The sequence below is a fragment of the Neoarius graeffei genome, chromosome 19 (assembly GCF_027579695.1).
Source record: "Neoarius graeffei isolate fNeoGra1 chromosome 19, fNeoGra1.pri, whole genome shotgun sequence".
Taxonomy (NCBI): domain Eukaryota; kingdom Metazoa; phylum Chordata; class Actinopteri; order Siluriformes; family Ariidae; genus Neoarius; species Neoarius graeffei.
Genome location: NC_083587.1, coordinates 43,019,411 through 43,039,033, shown reverse-complemented (window position 1 = coordinate 43,039,033; position 19,623 = coordinate 43,019,411). Strand labels below are relative to the sequence as shown.

Below are 19,623 nucleotides of genomic sequence, written 5' to 3'. Positions count from 1 at the left end.
TCAGTTGGCAGGGGACTGGTTCCAAGCATTGCCCACCAGGGCCCCTCGATTCACTGGTGGGCTCGTCCTTTTAGCGGGCAGGCTCAGCAGATGTGTCCCTGCTGACCGCAGTAGAAACAAGCCCCCGTGCTCCATCGGTGCAGTCATTCTTCCACTGACACCCGTACCCGATCTACCTGCATGAGTATGACGGATGAGGCAGGTGGTGGAGAGGGGTTGAAGTTGCGGCGGCTCCTCTCTCTCCTCAATTGTTGAACCCGTGCATCAATACGATTGGCCAGATCCATCAGGCTGGAGAGGTCCGACGGCAGTTCCCGTGAGACGAGTTCATCCTTGATGGCATCTGATAAGCCATGTAGGAATGCATTGACCAGGGCACTCTCATTCCAACTGCATGACGCAGCCAATGTCCAGAACTTGATGGCATAATCAGAGGTAGATCGGGACCCCTGCTGCAGCTCCATGAGCTCTCTTGCTGCCTTCCGGCCGGAGAGCAGTCGAATGTTCACCTCATTTCCTCAGAGAATTCCTTGAAGCTGGAACAGGGCGCGTCGGCATCCCAGTCTGCCATCCCCCATTCCCTGGCCTTGCCGGTGAGGAGCCTGATGGTATAGGCTACCCAAGAGCATTCTGTGGGGAAAGCCAGAGGTTGAAGCTCCAAGAGCAGCGAACACTGACAAAAAAAGATCTGCAGGTACCTGGTTCTCCACTGTAGGGCTGAGCTGAAGGGAATCTTGGTTTGTGGAGAGCGGCGGTGGCAGGAGGTGAAGAAAGAGATGGCTGGGCAGGGGTAGGCATGGCTTGGGAGTGCTGGAGTTGTGTGGCTAGGAGGTTGAATGAGTCAGACAGGGTGGCCAGGTTCTGGGTGATCTGCCTGAGTTCCTGTTGGTGGGTCCCAAGGAGGGCTCCTTGCTGCTGTATAGCCATTCTCAGATGGTTAATTTCCGCTGGATCCGTGTTGGCCAGAACATAATGTAAAGGGTGGTGAGATGTGGTGAGTTAGGATCCAATAGCAGAACACAAACCAGAAAATCCAATGAATAAAAAATGATTTAATTGAAATCCAAAAAAAAGTCAACAAACAAAAATAGCAAAAATTATCCAGACAACAACAAGGTAGACAAAGTGCTAATATGAAAAAACATGAAAAATAGTTCAGACAACAACCATAGTGCAAAAAACAAGAAAAAAAATGACAAAACATGAGTACAAAAAAATATGGCTAAAACTAGGCGAAACAGAGAGCAAAAATCAGGAAGCAAAAAATGGCACAGAGACGACATGAGAAACAGATAAGACATTCTAGCAAAGTTCCCTTCTGAGAACGGCCTATTTATACACAGCAGAGCAGACCAGTAAGTGAATGCCAGCCAGATGGAAGTCCCGTCCCGGACTCTCTGGCATATTGCGCTGAACTGGGAGATAGTAAATCTCCGGAGTGGAAGTCCGGGGCGGATCATGACAGCCTTCATGGCTAATGGACTCAAAATAAACCCCACTCCACCTATAGAGGTGTTTGAAGTGTTTTTCCCAGATGAACTGGTCATTAAATTATATCCCTTTCCTAAATCTTTCCACTTTAATGTGTCTTCATGAAAAGATTTATGTTCTTGAATACAGAAAACATCTATACAGTATCTTTCAACTAGCGCGGTTATTTCTCCTAGCTTGTCTCCATCTTGTAATGTTCTTGCATTGAATGTTGTTATTTTCAGTTGTTTTTTACATTTGAGTAAAGCAGGTTTGGGGGGGTTTGGTTTTTTTGTTTTGTTTTGTTTTGTTTTGTTTTGTTTTTAAATTCAGTAGCATACTTAACATTTCCAGCCTGATCAAACACTGGTAAACGCAGTGCTTGTTTAGCCACTCGATGACCAATGTGGCATGAACGTTTTTGTGATTGAATAGTCGTTTTTATTTTTCAGTTGCTACCCTAGTGGGATATTATGATGGTCACAATTCCTATCAAAAGACAGTACTCCTCTAACTAGAGTGGTTTCAGCTTGTTGTTGCCATAGGTGGTCATCCGCCAAGTTGAAAGTTTAGGGATCCATTGCACTAAAATTTTTAGTGCATGCACTCTCTAAATACCACCATCCCTGCTCCAAGTGGTGTTCTTGTTTTTTTTTTTTTTTTGAGGTTTACTCCTCCAACTGGGGCGTGCTGCAGTGTAGTGTGGTGTAGTGGTTAGCGCTGTCGCCTCACAGCAAAAAGGTCCGGGTTCGAGCCCCGTGGCCAGCGAGGGCCTTTCTGTGTGGAGTTTGCATGTTCTCCCCGTGTCCGCATGGGTTTCCTCCGGGTGCTCCGGTTTCCCCCACAGTCCAAAGACATGCAGGTTAGGTTAACTGGTGACTCTAAATTGACCGTAGGTGTGAATGTGAGTGTGAATGGTTGTCTGTGTCTATGTGTCAGCCCTGTGATGACCTGGCGACTTATCCAGGGTGTACCCCGCCTTTTGCCTGTAGTCAGCTGGGATAGGCTCCAGCTTGCCTGCGACCCTGTAGAACAGGATAAAGCGGCTAGAGATAATGAGATGAGATGAGACTCCTCCAACTGTATATACTGACAGTTACCTGGTCCCATGTACAAACTTTGCCTGTGGCCAGCATATGCCCACCACAGTTACCACCCCTAGGGTGTGCTTCCCAATGGGTGAAAGTTCCAGACCTGCTGTACATGGATTTGCCCACATGGCTTGGTACTAACAGCTGTGAGTTAAGGAGGCAAAAGGAGCACCAGTTCCACATGGCAGCAAAACAGCCCAAAAGCATGATGCTTCCATCACCATGCTTAACAGTTGGTGCAGTGTTCCTTTGTACCTATGGTCATTGTGACCAAGCAATTCAATCTTTGTCTTATCTGACAAGAAAACTTTCCTCCAAAAGGTTTTTTTTTCTTTGTCCATGTAGTCAGCTGCAAACTTTTGTCAAGCTTGAAGGTGTGGATTTTGTAGCAAGGGCTTCTTTCATGGACAGCAGCCTCTCAGTCCATGGTGATGTAAAACTCACTTGACTGTAGATAGTGTTCCTGTAGATAGTGTAGATACTGTAGATAGTGTAGATAGAGCTGATATCATCCTTATCAGCTCTAAGGATCTGCGGGACAGCCCTAGACTGATTCAAGTCCTACCTCCCCTGTTGTTCCTTCCAGGTTACCTGGTCTGGTACTGTATCAGTTCCATGCCCACTTACCACTGGTGTTCCCCAAGTTTCAGTCCTTGGTCCCCTTCTCTTCTCCTTCTACACCCAGTCTCTCGGCCCAATTATCTCTGCTCATGGACCATCCTACCACTGCTATGCTGATGACACCCAACTGTTTCTCTCTTTTCCTCCTTCTGACACACAGATCTCTGCTCACATCTCTGCTTGCCTGCATGACATCCAGAGCTGGATGGACAACCATCACCTGAAGCTCAACACAGGCAAGATGGAGGTAATCTACATTCTTGCTCCATTCTCTCCACTCCTGGACATCATCATCATCATCATCTCTGTGGGGGACATCTCTAGGTCATCTTCACCCAGTGCAAAGAACCTAGAGGTCATGTTTGATGACAAACTCTCCTCAATGAACATTGCTGCAGTGACCCAGACATGCAGATTCTTCCCCTACAACAGCCGAAGGATCTGCCCTTTTCTCACCACCTACTGTACTCAGCTCTCCAAGCACTAGTCCTCTCCCACTTGGATTACTGCAATTCTCTCCTTGCTGGCCTTCCAGCATCTGCCATCAGATCCCTGCAGCTCATCCAGAGTGTTGCAGCTTGCAGCTTGCCTCCCTCATTATTCCCATGTCACCCCTCTGCTTACCGACCTGCACTGGCTACCTATTGCAGCTCGTATCAAATTTAAGACATGGATGCTAGCTTACCACCCATGGTTGTCAAGGGGTTAGGGCCAGCATACCTCCAGAGTCTGATCCACCCCTACATGCAACCCAGATCCCTATGCTCCACTAATACTGGTCACCTGGCCCCTCCTCCTCTCCACTCCTGCCCAGCCCACTCAAGACTGCTGTCTGTCCTGATTCCCTGTTAGTGGAATGATTTTCCCATTGGGGTCAGAACTGCCGACTCCCTTACCACCTTCAAGCGCAGACTGAAGACTCATCTCTTCAGGCTGCACCTCTCCCCTTCTTCCCTTCCCACTGTGTAACTGTGTATCAGTCTAGACCAACCCAGGCTGTGCACTGTCTAGCCTGGGGTTAGCCGTTTGAGTTCTCTAGTTAGTTGTACTTTGTATGGTTGGTTTGTTTCCTTGGCTGTTTGCTGAGTATTGGTCCTTCAACAGATTATTACACTAAGTATTTTTCTGTCACTTGTTCAGTTGGCACTAGAACTTTCTTGTCTAGAAGTTCAGCACTTTGTGTCCCTGACTTTTGCACTTGTATGTCACTCTGGATAAGACCGTCTGCTAAATGCCATGTAAGGTAATGTTACATTCCAGCAGCTTCCAGTTCATGGCATGCCTGAGCCTTGGAATCTGCTCTTGTTTAGAAATGGCTCCAAGAGACATTGATGAGTTGTATAAAATCCCCTTATGAGAAAAACTAAATTAATGGAAAATCAGTCAAATCAGCCGATTTTCACGGAATCTGCCTAGACTGAACTGGAAGGTCCTGAAGGGGTGCATGATGTCACATGTAACAATCCAGGTATCAATTTCGTTTCTATGCGCAGCAGTGGTTAGACCACTCTCGATATGGAATCACGTTTTGGAGATAATTCTCATAATGATTGGGATTCTTATATGTCAGATGAAGGGGCAGAGGATTATCAAGGATATTCTGGAGTAAATGGTTATCTTTTCGAGCCCCCAAGATGAGAAACTGCCAGTTCACTCAGTTCACGACAGTCCCACTCACCGCTGATAGTGCACCATGAGCTAGAGAGAACTGGAATCCCTTAGGCTGCACTGCATTAAAACTGACATGACTGTATATTCACCTGAGATCAACTGACACAAAGTGGAAAAGGGTGCTGTGGTCTGAGGAGTCCACATTTCAAACTGCTTTTGGAAATCATGGATGTTGTGTACTCCAGGCGAAAGAGGAAAAAGACCATCCAGATTATTACCAGCACAAAGTTGAAAAACTAGCATTTGTGATGGTATAGAGGTGTGTTAGTGCCCATGGCATGGGTAACTTGCACATCTATGAAGTCACCATTAATGCTGAAAAGTGCACGCAGGTTTTGGAGATACATATGCTGCCATCCAGGCAACGTCTTTTTTCAGGGACATTCCTGCTTTTTCCAACAAGACAATGCCAAACCACATTCTGCACATGCTACAACAGTGTGGCTTTGTAGCAAAAGAGTGCAGTTGCTAAACTGGCCCGCCTGCCTCCCATTGAAAATGTATGGTACATTATGACGTGCAAAATATAGCAATGGAGACCCCAGATTCTTGAGCAACTGAAGCTGTATATCAAGCAACAATAGGCAAAAAATTCACTTTCAAAACTTCAGCAAATTTCCCAAACGCCTACCAAGTAATGTTAAGAGAAAAGGTGATGTAAGACAGTGGTAAATATGCCGCTGTTGCAACTTTTTTGGAATGTGTTGCAGGCATTGGGTGGCGCAGTGGTTAGCACTGTCACCTCATAGCAAGAAGGTTCTGGGTTCAAGCCCAGCAGCTGACGGGGACCTTTCTGTGTAGAGTTTGCATGTTCTCCCTGTGTCTGCATGGGTTTCACTCACAGTCCAAAGACACACGGTTAGGTTAACATGGGATGGCCTTGGGCTAAAGTGCCCAAGAGTGGCACTTGTCACTGTGTAAATTGTTTTTTTAACAACAGCATGGTGGTGTAGTTGTTATCAGTGTCACCTCACAGCAAGAAGGTTCTGGGTTTGAGTCCTTTATGTGTGGAGTTTGCATGTTCTCCTCGTGCCTGCATGGGTTTCCTCTCGCAGTCCAAAGACATGTGGATTAGGTTGATTGGCAGGTTAATTGCTATCATGATTGGCCATAAAAGGAGCATGCACCAAAGGCTCAGTCTTTGCAAGCAGAATGGGTTGTGGCTCACTCCTTTGTGCCAAAATTCGTGAGAGAATTGTTAATCAATTAAAAAAGAACATTTCTCAATGCAAGATTTTAGGTCTTTCAAAACCTGCAATACATAATATTGTGAAAATCTCATCTCATTATCTCTAGCCGCTTTATCCTGTTCTACAGGGTCGCAGACAAGCTGGAGCCTATCCCAGCTGACTATGGGCGAAAGGCAGGGTACACCCTGGACAAGTCACCAGGTCATCACAGTGCTGACACATAGACACCCATTCACACTCATGGTCAATTTAGAGTCACCAGTTAACCTAACCTGCATGTCTTCGGACTGTGGGGGAAACTGAAGCACCCGGAAGAAACCCATGCGGACAACATGCAAACTCCACACAGAAAGGCCCTCGCCAGCCACGGGGCTCGAACACGGACCTTCTTGCTATGAGGCAACAGCGCTAACCACTACACCACCGTGCCACCCCCATCAGTGAAACTATTGAAAATATTTTCTTTGTACTTTTGTCAGTTAAATAAAGGTTCGCACAAATCAACAAATCACATTTTTTGGTTTTATTGCAGTTTGGAAAATATCCTAACCTTTCTGGAAATGGGGTTGTAAAATAAGGCAATTCCTTGAGTAAACACTTTCCTAGAACAGTTTTGTGTTTGCTGATTTGCTTTTTCTCAGTCTTCTTCACTGCAAGTCAATTATCAAAATTATATACATAAATCAACTGTAGGGTATTTATTCTCTTAAGTAAATTGATCACCAATGTCATGTATTCGTAAGTTCTCAAAGTCTTTGGCTGAGTTTAGCCTGTATACCATTGAGCCATCTGTCTTGCAGAGGAAGACAATGGTGTCTTTGTACCAGCAATACAGGTAGTCGTCGACTTACGACCTATGCAACTTACGACTGATCGACTTTACGACCGTCTGGTTATGACTGGCAAGTGTTTCCCAGCTGAGCTAGCTGAGCATACGACAGTTTCCGCCCCAGCTCCCGGCAGCGCCTCTCGCTGCGTGCAACAGTTTCTGCCCCAGCTCCAGGCACATGTGCAGTCTCTCTCGCGCTCCCTCATACACTCCGTCATACAGTTTCTGCCCCAGCTCCAGGCACACGCGCAGTCTCTCTCGTGTTCCCTCGCGCACTCCGTCATACAGTTTCCACCCCAGCTCCTGGTTTATGAAAAGAGCAAATGCTCCCGCCAGCCTGAGCGCTGCAACAGCTGATGATGACGTAGACGACCCACAGCCAAGCACCAGTGATGCCAGCGGTCACTAAATTTTATATTTTGCTATGTTTTACATTTGTATTTTGGTATGTTTCAAACTAAAATGTTTTCTATTTTTCACACCTGTATTTCGTATTTTTTGTTTTGCACATATTAAATGAATTGTACTGTATGCAGTGTAGTATGCAGTGTTTGACTTAAACCAAATAATAAGCCAAGGTAATGAAATAAGAAAATGTTGATAAAATAAGACTTTAAGATGATTACAATATCATTACACATCACAATATACTTACAATCATAGGCCGACTTACGACCAGATCGGTTTACGACAGGTCAGTCGTAACCAAACGCAGTCGTACAGTAAGTCGACGACTACCTGTACTTGAAATTGTGCTGCTCTTGGAAGGCCTTTGCATTACGGTGAAGCTCTTGGAGTCGTGGGGTTAAGTGACTGTAAATTGCTATCTTAAGCTCACTTTCAGGTGACAGGTCAAAATCCACTGGCACTAATCATCTAACTTTTCACAGATTAGAGAGCACACTGTCCCACGCAATCCTTGGAGTAAACTTGCAGATTACAGGCTGACACTGCTGAGCAGCTTGAGAGCTTGCTTAAAAAATAGTTTTGCTCACCTAAAAATTGGGTGGTCTGCCACCCAAAGTGCCATGTTCTAAGTTTTTTAACTAGGGATGGGAATCTTCATAATCAAAGCGATACGATACACATCTCGATACACTGCCAACGATTCAATACATTCAAGATTAATGAAATTGCCAGTGCTAAGATGCGATACGATTCTCCCGCATGCTGCGATACGGTGCGATACAGTACGATTTAATTCTAATACAATGCGGTCCAGTGCGATACGATGCAATTCGATACGATGCAATGCAGAAGAAAAGTGCACCATGGAATACAGAGTAGTACAAGTTATGGCACTTGAAGTATTAAAGCTGTGCCTTTTATTTTGAAACACAGGAAGTACAACATAAAGTGCTTACAGGTGTCTCTGGAACGGCAGAGTTTACATATGGCCGTTGTCTTGTCCAGCTCTCCCCCTCGCTTGTAGAACCCGAAATCTTTCCATATGTTAGACTTGAAACCCACCACCGAATGAACAATGTCTGTTTTGTCTTCCTCCATGTTAACCGCTATCTGGCTGACTTTCCGCCTCTATCCTATTCGAAAGCTAGGTTGGACCCGCCTATTCGCGCGAGACTTGAGCCGAGACTTGAGTAGGAGAGAGATAGAGAGATGAAACCCAGAAATACCAGACCCTTTTCTAAACTGTTATGTTATAATTTATTCATTATATGTATTAAATTAAGATATTAATCGGTTTATATCGATGCAGACAGTTTAGATACGATGCATCTCGAGTTTATGTGCGGTTTTTTCCGATGCGACGTTTGCAAATCGATGCAACTGCATCTTAACAGGTCGTATCGATTTTCCGATGTGCATCGGTGAATCTTCCCAAGCCTATTTTTAACACATTTTAGATATAAAAAAAAAAGTTTATACATACATATATGGGAAAAAAGTAGCCATATATGTATGTCTAATCAGCATTATGCCGAACAACTGTTGTTCAAAACATGTGCAACACTGTGTGCAACCCATTAGATTATGTAAAAGGTTATTAATAGCAATAACACAATTCAGACAGAGGAAAAAACAAACGATCTTAATGGCAGGTGTGAACTTGAAAGACAGCATTGAGAATTGTCCAATTACATTAGGTCATAAAAACAACAGGATTATCTTTTATTTCCTCTGTTCCTCTTGAAGTTGCCACCCTGAAAGTAACGATCAGCTAGTTATGTTCCTGCAATCTGTTGTGGCTATCTAGCTGTGTAGTTGACAGCAGAAAGTTATCTAAATCAGGCTGGTTAGCAGAATTACTGTAGGGTGCAGCAGAAACTGCCAATGCACTCTATTTATTTATCATTTTTTAATGTGAATCTGAAATGTCCTGAATAAGAGCTTCACTATTTCATTTCCATTATTTAAAAAAATAACAAAAAACAAGTTCGCTACAGTGCCACCCTGTGATAGAACAGTGCTGTTGCTCTGTTAAAGCATAAGCCTACATGTTGAGGGTACGAATTCATACTAAAATAAAACACTATAACAACCTTTATCACATTTTGACATTTATTATTATTGTTATTATTATTTACTGCTATTTTATGCAAACTCAGTAAGACTAATGTCATATCATGCTTTTAAGGTATTTAGGGACTCCCCTCTAAATTAATATTTGATTTTTGTGGGGTCAAAAAGGTTAATTAGGCCAGTATTTTGCACATTGATTGCAATATATTTTTAATTTATTAATTTTGCATGGGCTCTGTATTTACTGTGACTGTTTCCTTCCTAGTTCCAAATAGTGTTACTGGGTTACACTGTCAGTATTCATCGGGGGGCTATGGTCTAACTCTTGTTTGGGATCCTCCAAATGGAGGGAGGACAGCTGTAGAGGTCAGCATGAGCAGCTCAAGCTTTAATCACACAGGAGAAAGTCTGTATATCAAGGGACTGCTGCCTGCCCGGTGGTATACCGTTACTGTGTCTGCAATCTCTGGGCCTATGCAGAGTGTCCCAGTTTCAGTTACCTGTCAGACTGACCCAAGAGGTAAGAAAGACTGAACATGTGGGTGTTTTACACAAAAATCATAAAGAAACATAAAGATAGGCAACAAATTAAAGGAAAAACAGTAGTTCTCAGCCACCAGTACAACCATTAAAAGAACAATTGTGGGGATATCTTTTGGAAGAACGGTGTTTATCTCACCAGTACAGTTCGAGAAAATTGTAAAATATATTCTACAGCACATAAGCTGTTCTGATGATTCATGGTGGCCCAACACATAATGGTGGCTTGCAGTGGCAGCCTGTTATGAAAAATTTTGGGGGGTTGGATTCAAATGCCATATGTTATATATAAACTTCTAAAGGATTTATTAGTGATATATTAATAAGATCATCATGTAGTGGTTAGCACTGTCGCCTCACAGCAAGAAGGTCCTGGGTTCAAGCCCAGTGGCCGACGGGGACCTTTCTGTGTGGAGTTTGCATGTTCTCCCTGTGTCTGCGTGGGTTTCCTCTGGGTGCTCCGGTTTCCCCCACAGTCCAAAGACATGCAGGTTAGGCTAATTGGTGTCTCTAAATTGACTGTAGGTGTGAATGTGAGTGTGAATGGTTGTTTGTCTCTGTGTTGGCCCTGCAATGACATGGCGACTTGTCCAGGGTGTACCCTGCCTCTCGCCCATAGTCAGCTGGGATAGGCTCCAGCTTGCCTGCGACCCTGTAGAACAGGATAAGCAGCTACAGATAATGGATGGATGGATAAAATACTACTGAAGTGGCACAATGTACTCACTGTACATTTACTCACTGGAAGCAGCAAGTCATGTATTATGCACAATATGCGAGTTCTTGAATTTGCATATAAATAAAACATTGCTTTAATAAATAAGAAAAACATACAGAAAATAGTTAATCCTTCAATACCAATCCTGTAACCTTCATCTTGATGTTGCATTTTGTAGAAAGATATTTTAAGTCTTTATTCCCTTTCCACAACGTTATCAGCAACGCTTCGGTGCTGACACTTTGAAATAGCAAATAGCAACAAGAACAGCATCTGTAGTTATATTAATGGCAGGTGTGAATTTGAAAGACAGCATTGAGAATTGTCCAATCACATTATCTCATCTCATCTCATTATCTCTAGCCGCTTTATCCTTCTACAGGGTCGCAGGCAAGCTGGAGCCTATCCCAGCTGACTACGGGCGAAAGGCGGGGTACACCCTGGACAAGTCGCCAGGTCATCACAGGGCTGACACAGACACAGACAACCATTCACACTCACATTCACATCTACGGTCAATTTAGAGTCACCAGTTAACCTAATCTGCATGTCTTTGGACTGTGGGGGAAACCGGAGCACCCGGAGGAAACCCACGCGGACACGGGGAGAACATGCAAACTCCACACAGAAAGGCCCTCGCCGGCCCCGGGGCTCGAACCCAGGACCTTCTTGCTGTGAGGCGACAGCGCTAACCACTACACCACCGTGCCGCCCCCAATCACATTAGACCAAAAAAAAATTAAACAAAAGCAACTGACTGCCAATAAAAGTGGGAGTGCCTGGGGCGCAGATTGCTGTGTCCCGTGGGAATTCTGAAAGCAACCAATGACAGAGCAACCTCAGGTCACCTGATTGCAAATAGTTTAAGGTGCCCCTAACCAAGAAGTATATGTATTCACACAGAAATTAACCAAATATAATTTGGAACCAATTTTTAATGAATGCTGACAGGTGCTTTCAGACTAAAAGGCACATTATAAACAATTTGTATTTTTAATTATTTCACATTATATAATTAATTTAACAAGTTTAAGTAGGAAGAGGCACAGTGGTGCAGTGGATAGCACTGTACCCTCACAGGAAGAAGGTTCTGGGTTCGAACCTTTGTGGCCGACTGGGGCTTTCTGTATGGAGTTCTCCCTGTGGCTGCGTAGGTTTCCTCCAGGTGTTCTGATTTCCTCCCACAGTCCAAAGACATGTGAGTCAGGCCAACTGACTACTCTAAATTGCCCATAAATGTGAGTGTGAACGGTTGTTCATGTTTGTGTTAGCCCTGTGACAGACTGGTGACCCGCCCAAGGTATACCCTGTCGCTTACACAAAGTCAACCGGGATTGCCTCCAGCCTCGCCTGCAACACAGATAATGGATACATATTTAAGTAGTAATATCTCTAGATGTTTGGAGGTCCATATTGATGAGCCGCCATTCGTGGCTTGTCCTTTAATTTGTCACCCATTTTTATATGTTTGTAACTTCAAACTATGTACAGCTAACTGTAAACACATATTTTATAGGAGTCATAGCAGGTGTTGTAACAGCCCTTCTGCTGGCCATTCTCATCCTCTGTATTGGTGTCTTTATATGGCATCACAAGACAAAGCTATCCAGGTAGGTGTTTATATTGGTTTTGAGAAAGAATATGTGGTTTTAATTGCTACACATGTTAACAATTAGGAGGTTTCCCACCATGATAAATTTCAATGCAGTCTCATTTACTGAAAACAGCACTCATGGTAGTTATGTAAGGAATAAAACACAATGGGGTTTGCTGGTATAGGAAAATAATTTCTAACAAGATTGTAGGATATGGCCTGAGGCATGCTGTTTCCTATAACACATTTTATTCCTCTTATACCACACTGATTTGCAAATAATTGCAATTTTTAATTAACTGATGAATGTTTAACGTTGTGGAATATCCACAAGACAAGTTAGTTCCTGTTATCACTTATCACTTAGCAGCTATAAACAGTTGCTCCCTCACTAGCTACTCTTTTTTTCTTTCTCTTGAAATTAATAAGACAAAAAATGCAGCTTGTCATGGAAAACCAGACTGTTCAAAGTTTCTCATTTGAAGACTTTACTGTGGCAGCAAAGTTGCTGACTGTTATAAAGAGCTGACATCGAAGACTCCTTTCATAAATGATAAACACTGTAAATGTCTACTTACAGAAAGATTCAATGATATCAGCGATAGCTGAAACTCCTTTCAGAGCAGCTGGTATAGAAAATTAATCAACACCTTCTAAGCAATGAGATTTGCTGATTACAATAATGATTATTCAAGCTCTAAATAATTGAAATATTAAAGTAATTATAAATATTGGACATTTTATTGACACATCAAAAAGTCAAAGGCCCTCTCACACCAGGATCTGGTCTTCCCAGGCAGTCTCCTGTCCTAGTACTAACCAGCTCTTTGAGGCACGGCACTGATCTCCGTTTCCATAGCCCTCGGCCTCTCGCCTATACAGCTAGGGTTAGTCCTCTGGTAACCACAAGCGTTTGACTCCCCCACTTGCATCTGTATTGCAGCATACCTTGCCAGGCGGTAGTAGATACCGTTTTTATGATGGTCTTTGGTATGACCCAACTGTGAGTAGAACTCATAATCTCCCAATCAAGAGGCAGACATGTTAACCACTAGGCCATCTCACTGTCTTATTGACACATAGAAAAGAAAAAAAGACGTCTCATTATTTTATCCTTTCTGGCAGCATCTGGTAATTTTCTTCTGACATCTCATATTAACAAGGAATTTACATTCCCTGAACTGTCGTTCACTCAATGTTTTTTTTTGTTTGTTTGACAATTCTGTGTAAACGCTACAGACTATTGTGTGTGAAAAATCCCAGAAGATCAGCAGTTTCTGAAATACTCAAACCAGCCCCTCTGGCACCAATAACCATGCAATGATCAAAGTCACAGAGATCACAGTTTATCCCCAATCTGATGTTTGATGTGAACATTATTTGAAGCTCTTGATCTGTATCTGCATAATTTTATGCACTGTGCTGTTGCCACATGATTGGCTGATTGGATAATTGCATAAATGAGCAGGTGTATAGGTGTTCCAATTGAAGTGACTGGTGAGTGTATCTAGGCAGTAAAATGATATGATTAATATAAACCTATTAGGATCACCTGTCTATTACACTGTTTGTGTATTTTCTATATAAAATTTGTCCATCATTTGTGCATTTGCTTTGTTCCACTGTTTTTAGCAAGTTTAAATCCTCTAATGAAGCTAAAGTGTCCAGTTATATGTAAGTAGGATTCACTACATATTTTTATTTACACATATTATATTCATATGCAATGTCTGTTTAGTGAGTTTTTTAATGTTTTTCCCCCCAGACCAGTTCCACTGAAAATGTTTCCAATGCACTTTAGCTCCAGGAGTTGTGATCAGAACCGTGGTTTCAGTGAGGAATATGAGGTACAGAAACACAGCTTCTGTGTTTTGGTGTTCATTCTAATGTGCTTTGGTTTAATGTTCTCACTGAGATGAGTGTAATCATTAAGCACTAACTGAGTCTGAATAAATAATGTCATCTTTTTCACATGATGTTTACAGGATTTAAGTGAAGTGGGTACAGATCAGAGTTGTACAGTTGCTGCACTTCCTGAAAACAAGAGCAAGAACCGATTTACCAATGTACTGGCTTGTGAGTGTCAAGCACAAATAAACAGACTGGCGAAATTTTCTGAAATCTGTGTTTCAATGCCATTGTGTTCATTTTATGGTTTGTTAAAATATTCTTCTTTTTTACTCTCCAGATGACTCATCTCGCGTGAAGCTTGCTGCACAGCCAGGATCTGATTCAGACTACATCAATGCTAATTACATTCATGTAAGTCTTTCAGCAACAGACATAGTGGTTGACACATCTGGTAGAAGAAGAGACCTTTATTTGTCACATGCACACTTCAAGCATAGTGAAATTCATCCTCTGCATTTAACCCATCTGAAGCAGTGAACACACGCATACACATCCAGAGCAGTGGGCAGCCACACTAGAGCGCCCGGGGAGCAGTCAGGGGTTCGGTACCTTGCTCAAGGGCACTTCAGCCCAAGGCCGCCCCACGTTAACCTAACTGCATGTCTTTGGACTGTGGGGGAAACCGGAGCACCCGGAGGAAACCCATGTGGACAACATACAAACTCCACACAGAAAGGCCCTCGCCGGCCGCTGGGTTCGACCCCAGAACCTTCTTGCTGTGAGGCGACCATGCTAACCACTACATATAGCAAGGCAATAAAAGAATTGATGCTATAATGGAACTGACATACTGTATTAGCAGTATTGTTAAGGACGTCACAGAAGCTTCTGTTAAAATGTCTACATCTAAGTGAATAGTGTTTTATAGTGAATCTCTGTTTATTAGGGTTATGACAAGAAAAACAAGCAGTACATTGCTGCTCAGGGTCCTCTCCCCTCCACTGTCAATGACTTCTGGAGAATGGTGTGGGAACAAAAGTCCTCAGCCATTGCCATGCTGACCAACTGTACTGAGGGAGGAAAGGTATGCTTGTGAGAATGTTGAACAAAAATGCCACATAAAATATTCTCTAGGGACAGATTAATGTCTTAATATGGGAGAAATAAAAATCTTTTTTAGGCTTTTATCCATTCTGAAGTGATTATGCAGTACTTTTTCTGAAGGCTTCTTACTTCACAGTCAAGCTGGAAGGTCTTCGTCTGTAGAGGAACCATTTGGAAACTGCTAAAACATGCTACATGAGTTAGTTCATTTTTCAAAGCTGGAGGGCTCTACGGTCACACAATCTCTAACATTTATGCTAACAAGAACGAGTATCTCAGCTTGATCAATGCCAGGTTCTTTCATTCATTCGTCTTCAGTAACTGTATGATCCTGGTAAGAGTTTGGTGGTTTTAAAGCCTACACTAGGAATAGTGGTCACAAGGAAGAATTCATGCCAGTAGAGATGGCAGTCCATCACAGGGCACCATTCACACGTACATTTACACCTAGGGGCAATTCACCTACCTGCATGTTTTTGGACAGTGGGAAGAAACCGGAGAACTTGGAAAAAAATTATATGACCACGTGGAAAAGAGGCAAAACTCCGTGCAGACAGTAACCCAAGCTCAGGATCTAACTGGAGCTGTGAGGCTGCAGTGCTACCCACTGCTGCCATACACCAGTTTCATTAGTTATAAATTTAGAGATGCAAACAAATGCACAAGCGATGGGATATTACTTGAGGAAGTGATAAAACATGTCACAAACCTTATTTGCCACAGCAAAACCTTCAGATGATTTATTCCTGTTAGTTACAATTTCTTATTACTTAATGTAAAACTTCAGTTTGAACCTTTGAAGCTCTCTGTGTAGGTTTTTCCACTTCAGAGTGGATTGTACCATTCCATTCTCTGGCACTTCATTTTTCTTTCTCTGCAGATTAAATGCGAGCATTACTGGCCAAAGGACAACAGGCCCTGCCTTTATGGAAACCTGTGGGTCTCTGTCCAGTCAGAGCAAAAAGAGAGTTGCTGGACTCGACGAGAATTTATCATCAAAAATGTGAGGCCGATGATCACACTAGAAACACAGCATAACCTTGTAACACACACATACACACTGGCCACTTTATTAGGAACTTGTTCTTGATTCTAAGATTCCTGTTCTTGGTTGGCAGGAGTGGAACCCAATGTGATCTTCTGCTGTTGCAGAAGAAGCTTTTCTGTTCACCACAGTTGTAAAGAGTGATTATATAAGTTACTATATCCTTCCTGGCAGCTCAAACCAATCTGGCCATTTTCCTCTGACCTCTCTTATCACCAAGGCATTTCCAACCATAGAACTGTCGCTCACTCAATGTTTTTTCTCGTTGTTGTTTTTAGCACCATTCTGTGTAAACTCTAGAGACTGTTGTGTGTGAAAACCCCAGGAGCTCAGCAGTTTCTGAAATACTCAAACCAGTCCATCTGGCATTAACACTCATGCCACAGTGAAAGTCACAGAGATCACATCTAGGAACCCGAGTCACATATTTTCCAACATCTTCACTCATGAAGATATCAATGAAATGTTTTGATTAACTTGCATAGTTTTTGTTTGTGAATGTGTCTATATAATAAAAAGAAAATTACATATTGGCTGTAAGATATGAAGACATATATAAATAAATAACAAGTAATGCAATTTTTTATTAAACTCCTTGAATTAAGGCTGAAAGTCTATACTTCAGTCATTTTCAATGCTTCATTTCCAATTACAGTCCATTGTGGTGGTGGTGGATAGTGGCAAAATTATGAAAACTGTGTCAGTGTCCAATTACTTATGGCCCTCACACACACACAAATGAAGCGAACGAGTAAAATATTTTTCAATACAAGAAGATAAACTTCATATCTTCATGTCACTGTGTAATATTCTTTTTATTATCTAGACACATCTACCAAAAAAATACACAAGTTAACCAAAAGAATTCTAATTTTAAACTGGTTGACCATTCTGACAACATGCGTCAAGTCAGTGGGAAAACACTGGAAGTGACATCACTGATATCCTCATGAGTGAAGATATTGGAAAATATGTTACTCATTGTCCTGGATGTGGTTTAAATGAAAAATATGAGTGGCGTATTTCCAAGTAAAACACTTGCTGTTATATACACACATATACAATTTTGTGCGATCTTATAAGGAAATTAACTGCTAAGTTTTATTGAGCACCTTGGAGACTCTGCCACACACAGTTCTTCTAGAAACTTTGTCACATTAAACGTGCTCATATTTTTGGTGAACGGTGAACTGAACAAATCACTTTGCAACTAATGAAAGTGAACCAGAAGTAATTAAAAAATATTTACTTTCATATTGTAATATAAAATACAATGTATTATCATGTCTCAGGATCATGCCTTGGAAAATTGTCACGTAACCATCTTGATTTTCTCACGCATTCCTTGTCTTGACCATCTTGATTTTCTCACGCATTCCTTGTCTTGACCAGTGCTGTTTTATGGCAATGTGCTCCAGTGCGCTGGTCATGACACTACTGATTTACTTTTATTTATAAAATAGACTCCAAGAGCTTTCTAATGGTTGATGAAATTTGATATTTTAATTGCTCATCAAACATTTAACTTGGGTTTCAGTGCAGCTCATTAAAACAATTCGGAAGAAATGAACATGAACTCAGCTAGTTCATTTTAGGGACTGTGAACTTTGAACGTGAATTAATTAATTTTAATGTCTGTGAAATGAATTTGGAGCAAGCTTTTGTAAAGTGTGAACTTGCACAACACTGCTGATAGATTTTCCCTCTTTTCTCAGATTCAAAATGGTTTGTTTATCCCCAGAGACAGCTTCCTGGTTTTCATGTTGCGTTGTCCTTGTTACCAGTGCAGTCTTCACAGGCAAAGCCCAAAGCTCAAACCAAGAATAGACATGCAGGGCTGTTAAGTAGATACAACCTCGATTCCAAAAAAGTTGGGACAAAGTACAAATTGTAAATAAAAACAGAATGCAATGATGTGGAAGTTTCAAAATTCCATATTTTATTCAGAATAGAACATAGATGACATATCAAATGTTTAAACTGAGAAAATGTATAATTTAAAGAGAAAAATTAGGTGATTTTAAATTTCATGACAACACATCTCAAAAAAGTTGGGACAAGGCCATGTTTACCACTGTGAGACATCCCCTTTTCTCTTTACAACAGTCTGTAAACGTCTGGGGACTGAGCAGACAAGTTGCTCAAGTTTAAGGATAGGAATGTTAACCCATTCTTGTCTAATGTAGGATTCTAGTTCCTCAACTGTCTTAGGTCTTTTTTGTCGTATCTTCCATTTTATGATGCGCCAAATGTTTTCTATGGGTGAAAGATCTGGACTGGCCAGTTCAGTACCCGGACCCTTCTTCTACACAGCCATGATGCTGTAATTGATGCAGTATGTGGTTTGGCATTGTCATGTTGGAAAATGCAAGGTCTTCCCTGAAAGAGGCGTCATCTGGATGGGAGCATATGTTGCTCTAGAACCTGGATATACCTTTCAGCATTGATGGTGTCTTTCCAGATGTGTAAGCTGCCCATGCCACACGTACTAATGCAACCCCATACCATCAGAGATGCAGGCTTCTGAACTGAGCGCTGATAACAACTTGGGTCGTCCTTCTCCTCTTTAGTCCAAATGACACGGCGTCCCTGATTTCCATAAAGAACTTCAAATTTTGATTCGTCTGACCACAGAACAGTTTTCCACTTTGCCACAGTCCATTTTAAATGAGCCTTGGCCCAGAGAAGACGTCTGTGCTTCTGGATCATGTTTAGATACGGCTTCTTCTTTGAACTATACAGTTTTAGCTGGCAACGGCGGATGGCACGGTGAATTGTGTTCACAGATAATGTTCTCTGGAAATATTCCTGAGCCCATTTTGTGATTTCCAATACAGAAGCATGCCTGTATGTGATGCAGTGCTGTCTAAGGGCCCGAAGATCACAGGCACCCAGTATGGTTTTCCGGCCTTGACCCTTACGCACAGAGATTCTTCCAGATTCTCTGAATCTTTTGATGATATTATGCACTGTAGATGATGATATGTTCAAACTCTTTGCAGTTTTACACTGTCGAACTCCTTTCTGATATTGCTCCACTATTTGTCGGCGCAGAATTAGGGGGATTGGTGATCCTCTTCCCATCTTTACTTCTGAGAGCCGCTGCCACTCCAGGATGCTCTTTTTATACCCAGTTATGTTAATGACCTATTGCCAATTGACCTAATGAGTTGCAGTTTGGTCCTCCAGCTGTTCCTTTTTTGTACCTTTAACTTTTCCAGCCTCTTATTGCCCCTGTCCCAACTTTTTTGAGATGTGTTGCTGTCATGAAATTTTAAATGAGCCAATATTTGACATGAAATTTCAAAATGTCTCACTTTCGACATTTGATATGTTGTCTATGTTCTATTGTGAATACAATATCAGTTTTTGAGATTTGTAAATTATTGCATTCCGTTTTTATTTACAATTTGTACTT

General features: G+C 42.2%; 1 protein-coding gene across 1 annotated transcript in view; it reads left to right on the top strand.

Moving 5' to 3' along the window:
- The window catches only part of ptprh (protein tyrosine phosphatase receptor type H), a 39,761-nt gene that overhangs the window by 15,863 nt on the left and 4,275 nt on the right, over nucleotides 1–19,623 (top strand). Inside the window, exons 10-17 of the mRNA XM_060900597.1 lie at nucleotides 9,619–9,873; nucleotides 12,128–12,221; nucleotides 13,838–13,879; nucleotides 13,971–14,052; nucleotides 14,191–14,281; nucleotides 14,394–14,467; nucleotides 15,003–15,140; nucleotides 16,041–16,163. Coding sequence (XP_060756580.1) covers nucleotides 9,619–9,873; nucleotides 12,128–12,221; nucleotides 13,838–13,879; nucleotides 13,971–14,052; nucleotides 14,191–14,281; nucleotides 14,394–14,467; nucleotides 15,003–15,140; nucleotides 16,041–16,163 — 899 coding nt within the window. The remainder of the gene's footprint in view (nucleotides 1–9,618; nucleotides 9,874–12,127; nucleotides 12,222–13,837; nucleotides 13,880–13,970; nucleotides 14,053–14,190; nucleotides 14,282–14,393; nucleotides 14,468–15,002; nucleotides 15,141–16,040; nucleotides 16,164–19,623) is intronic.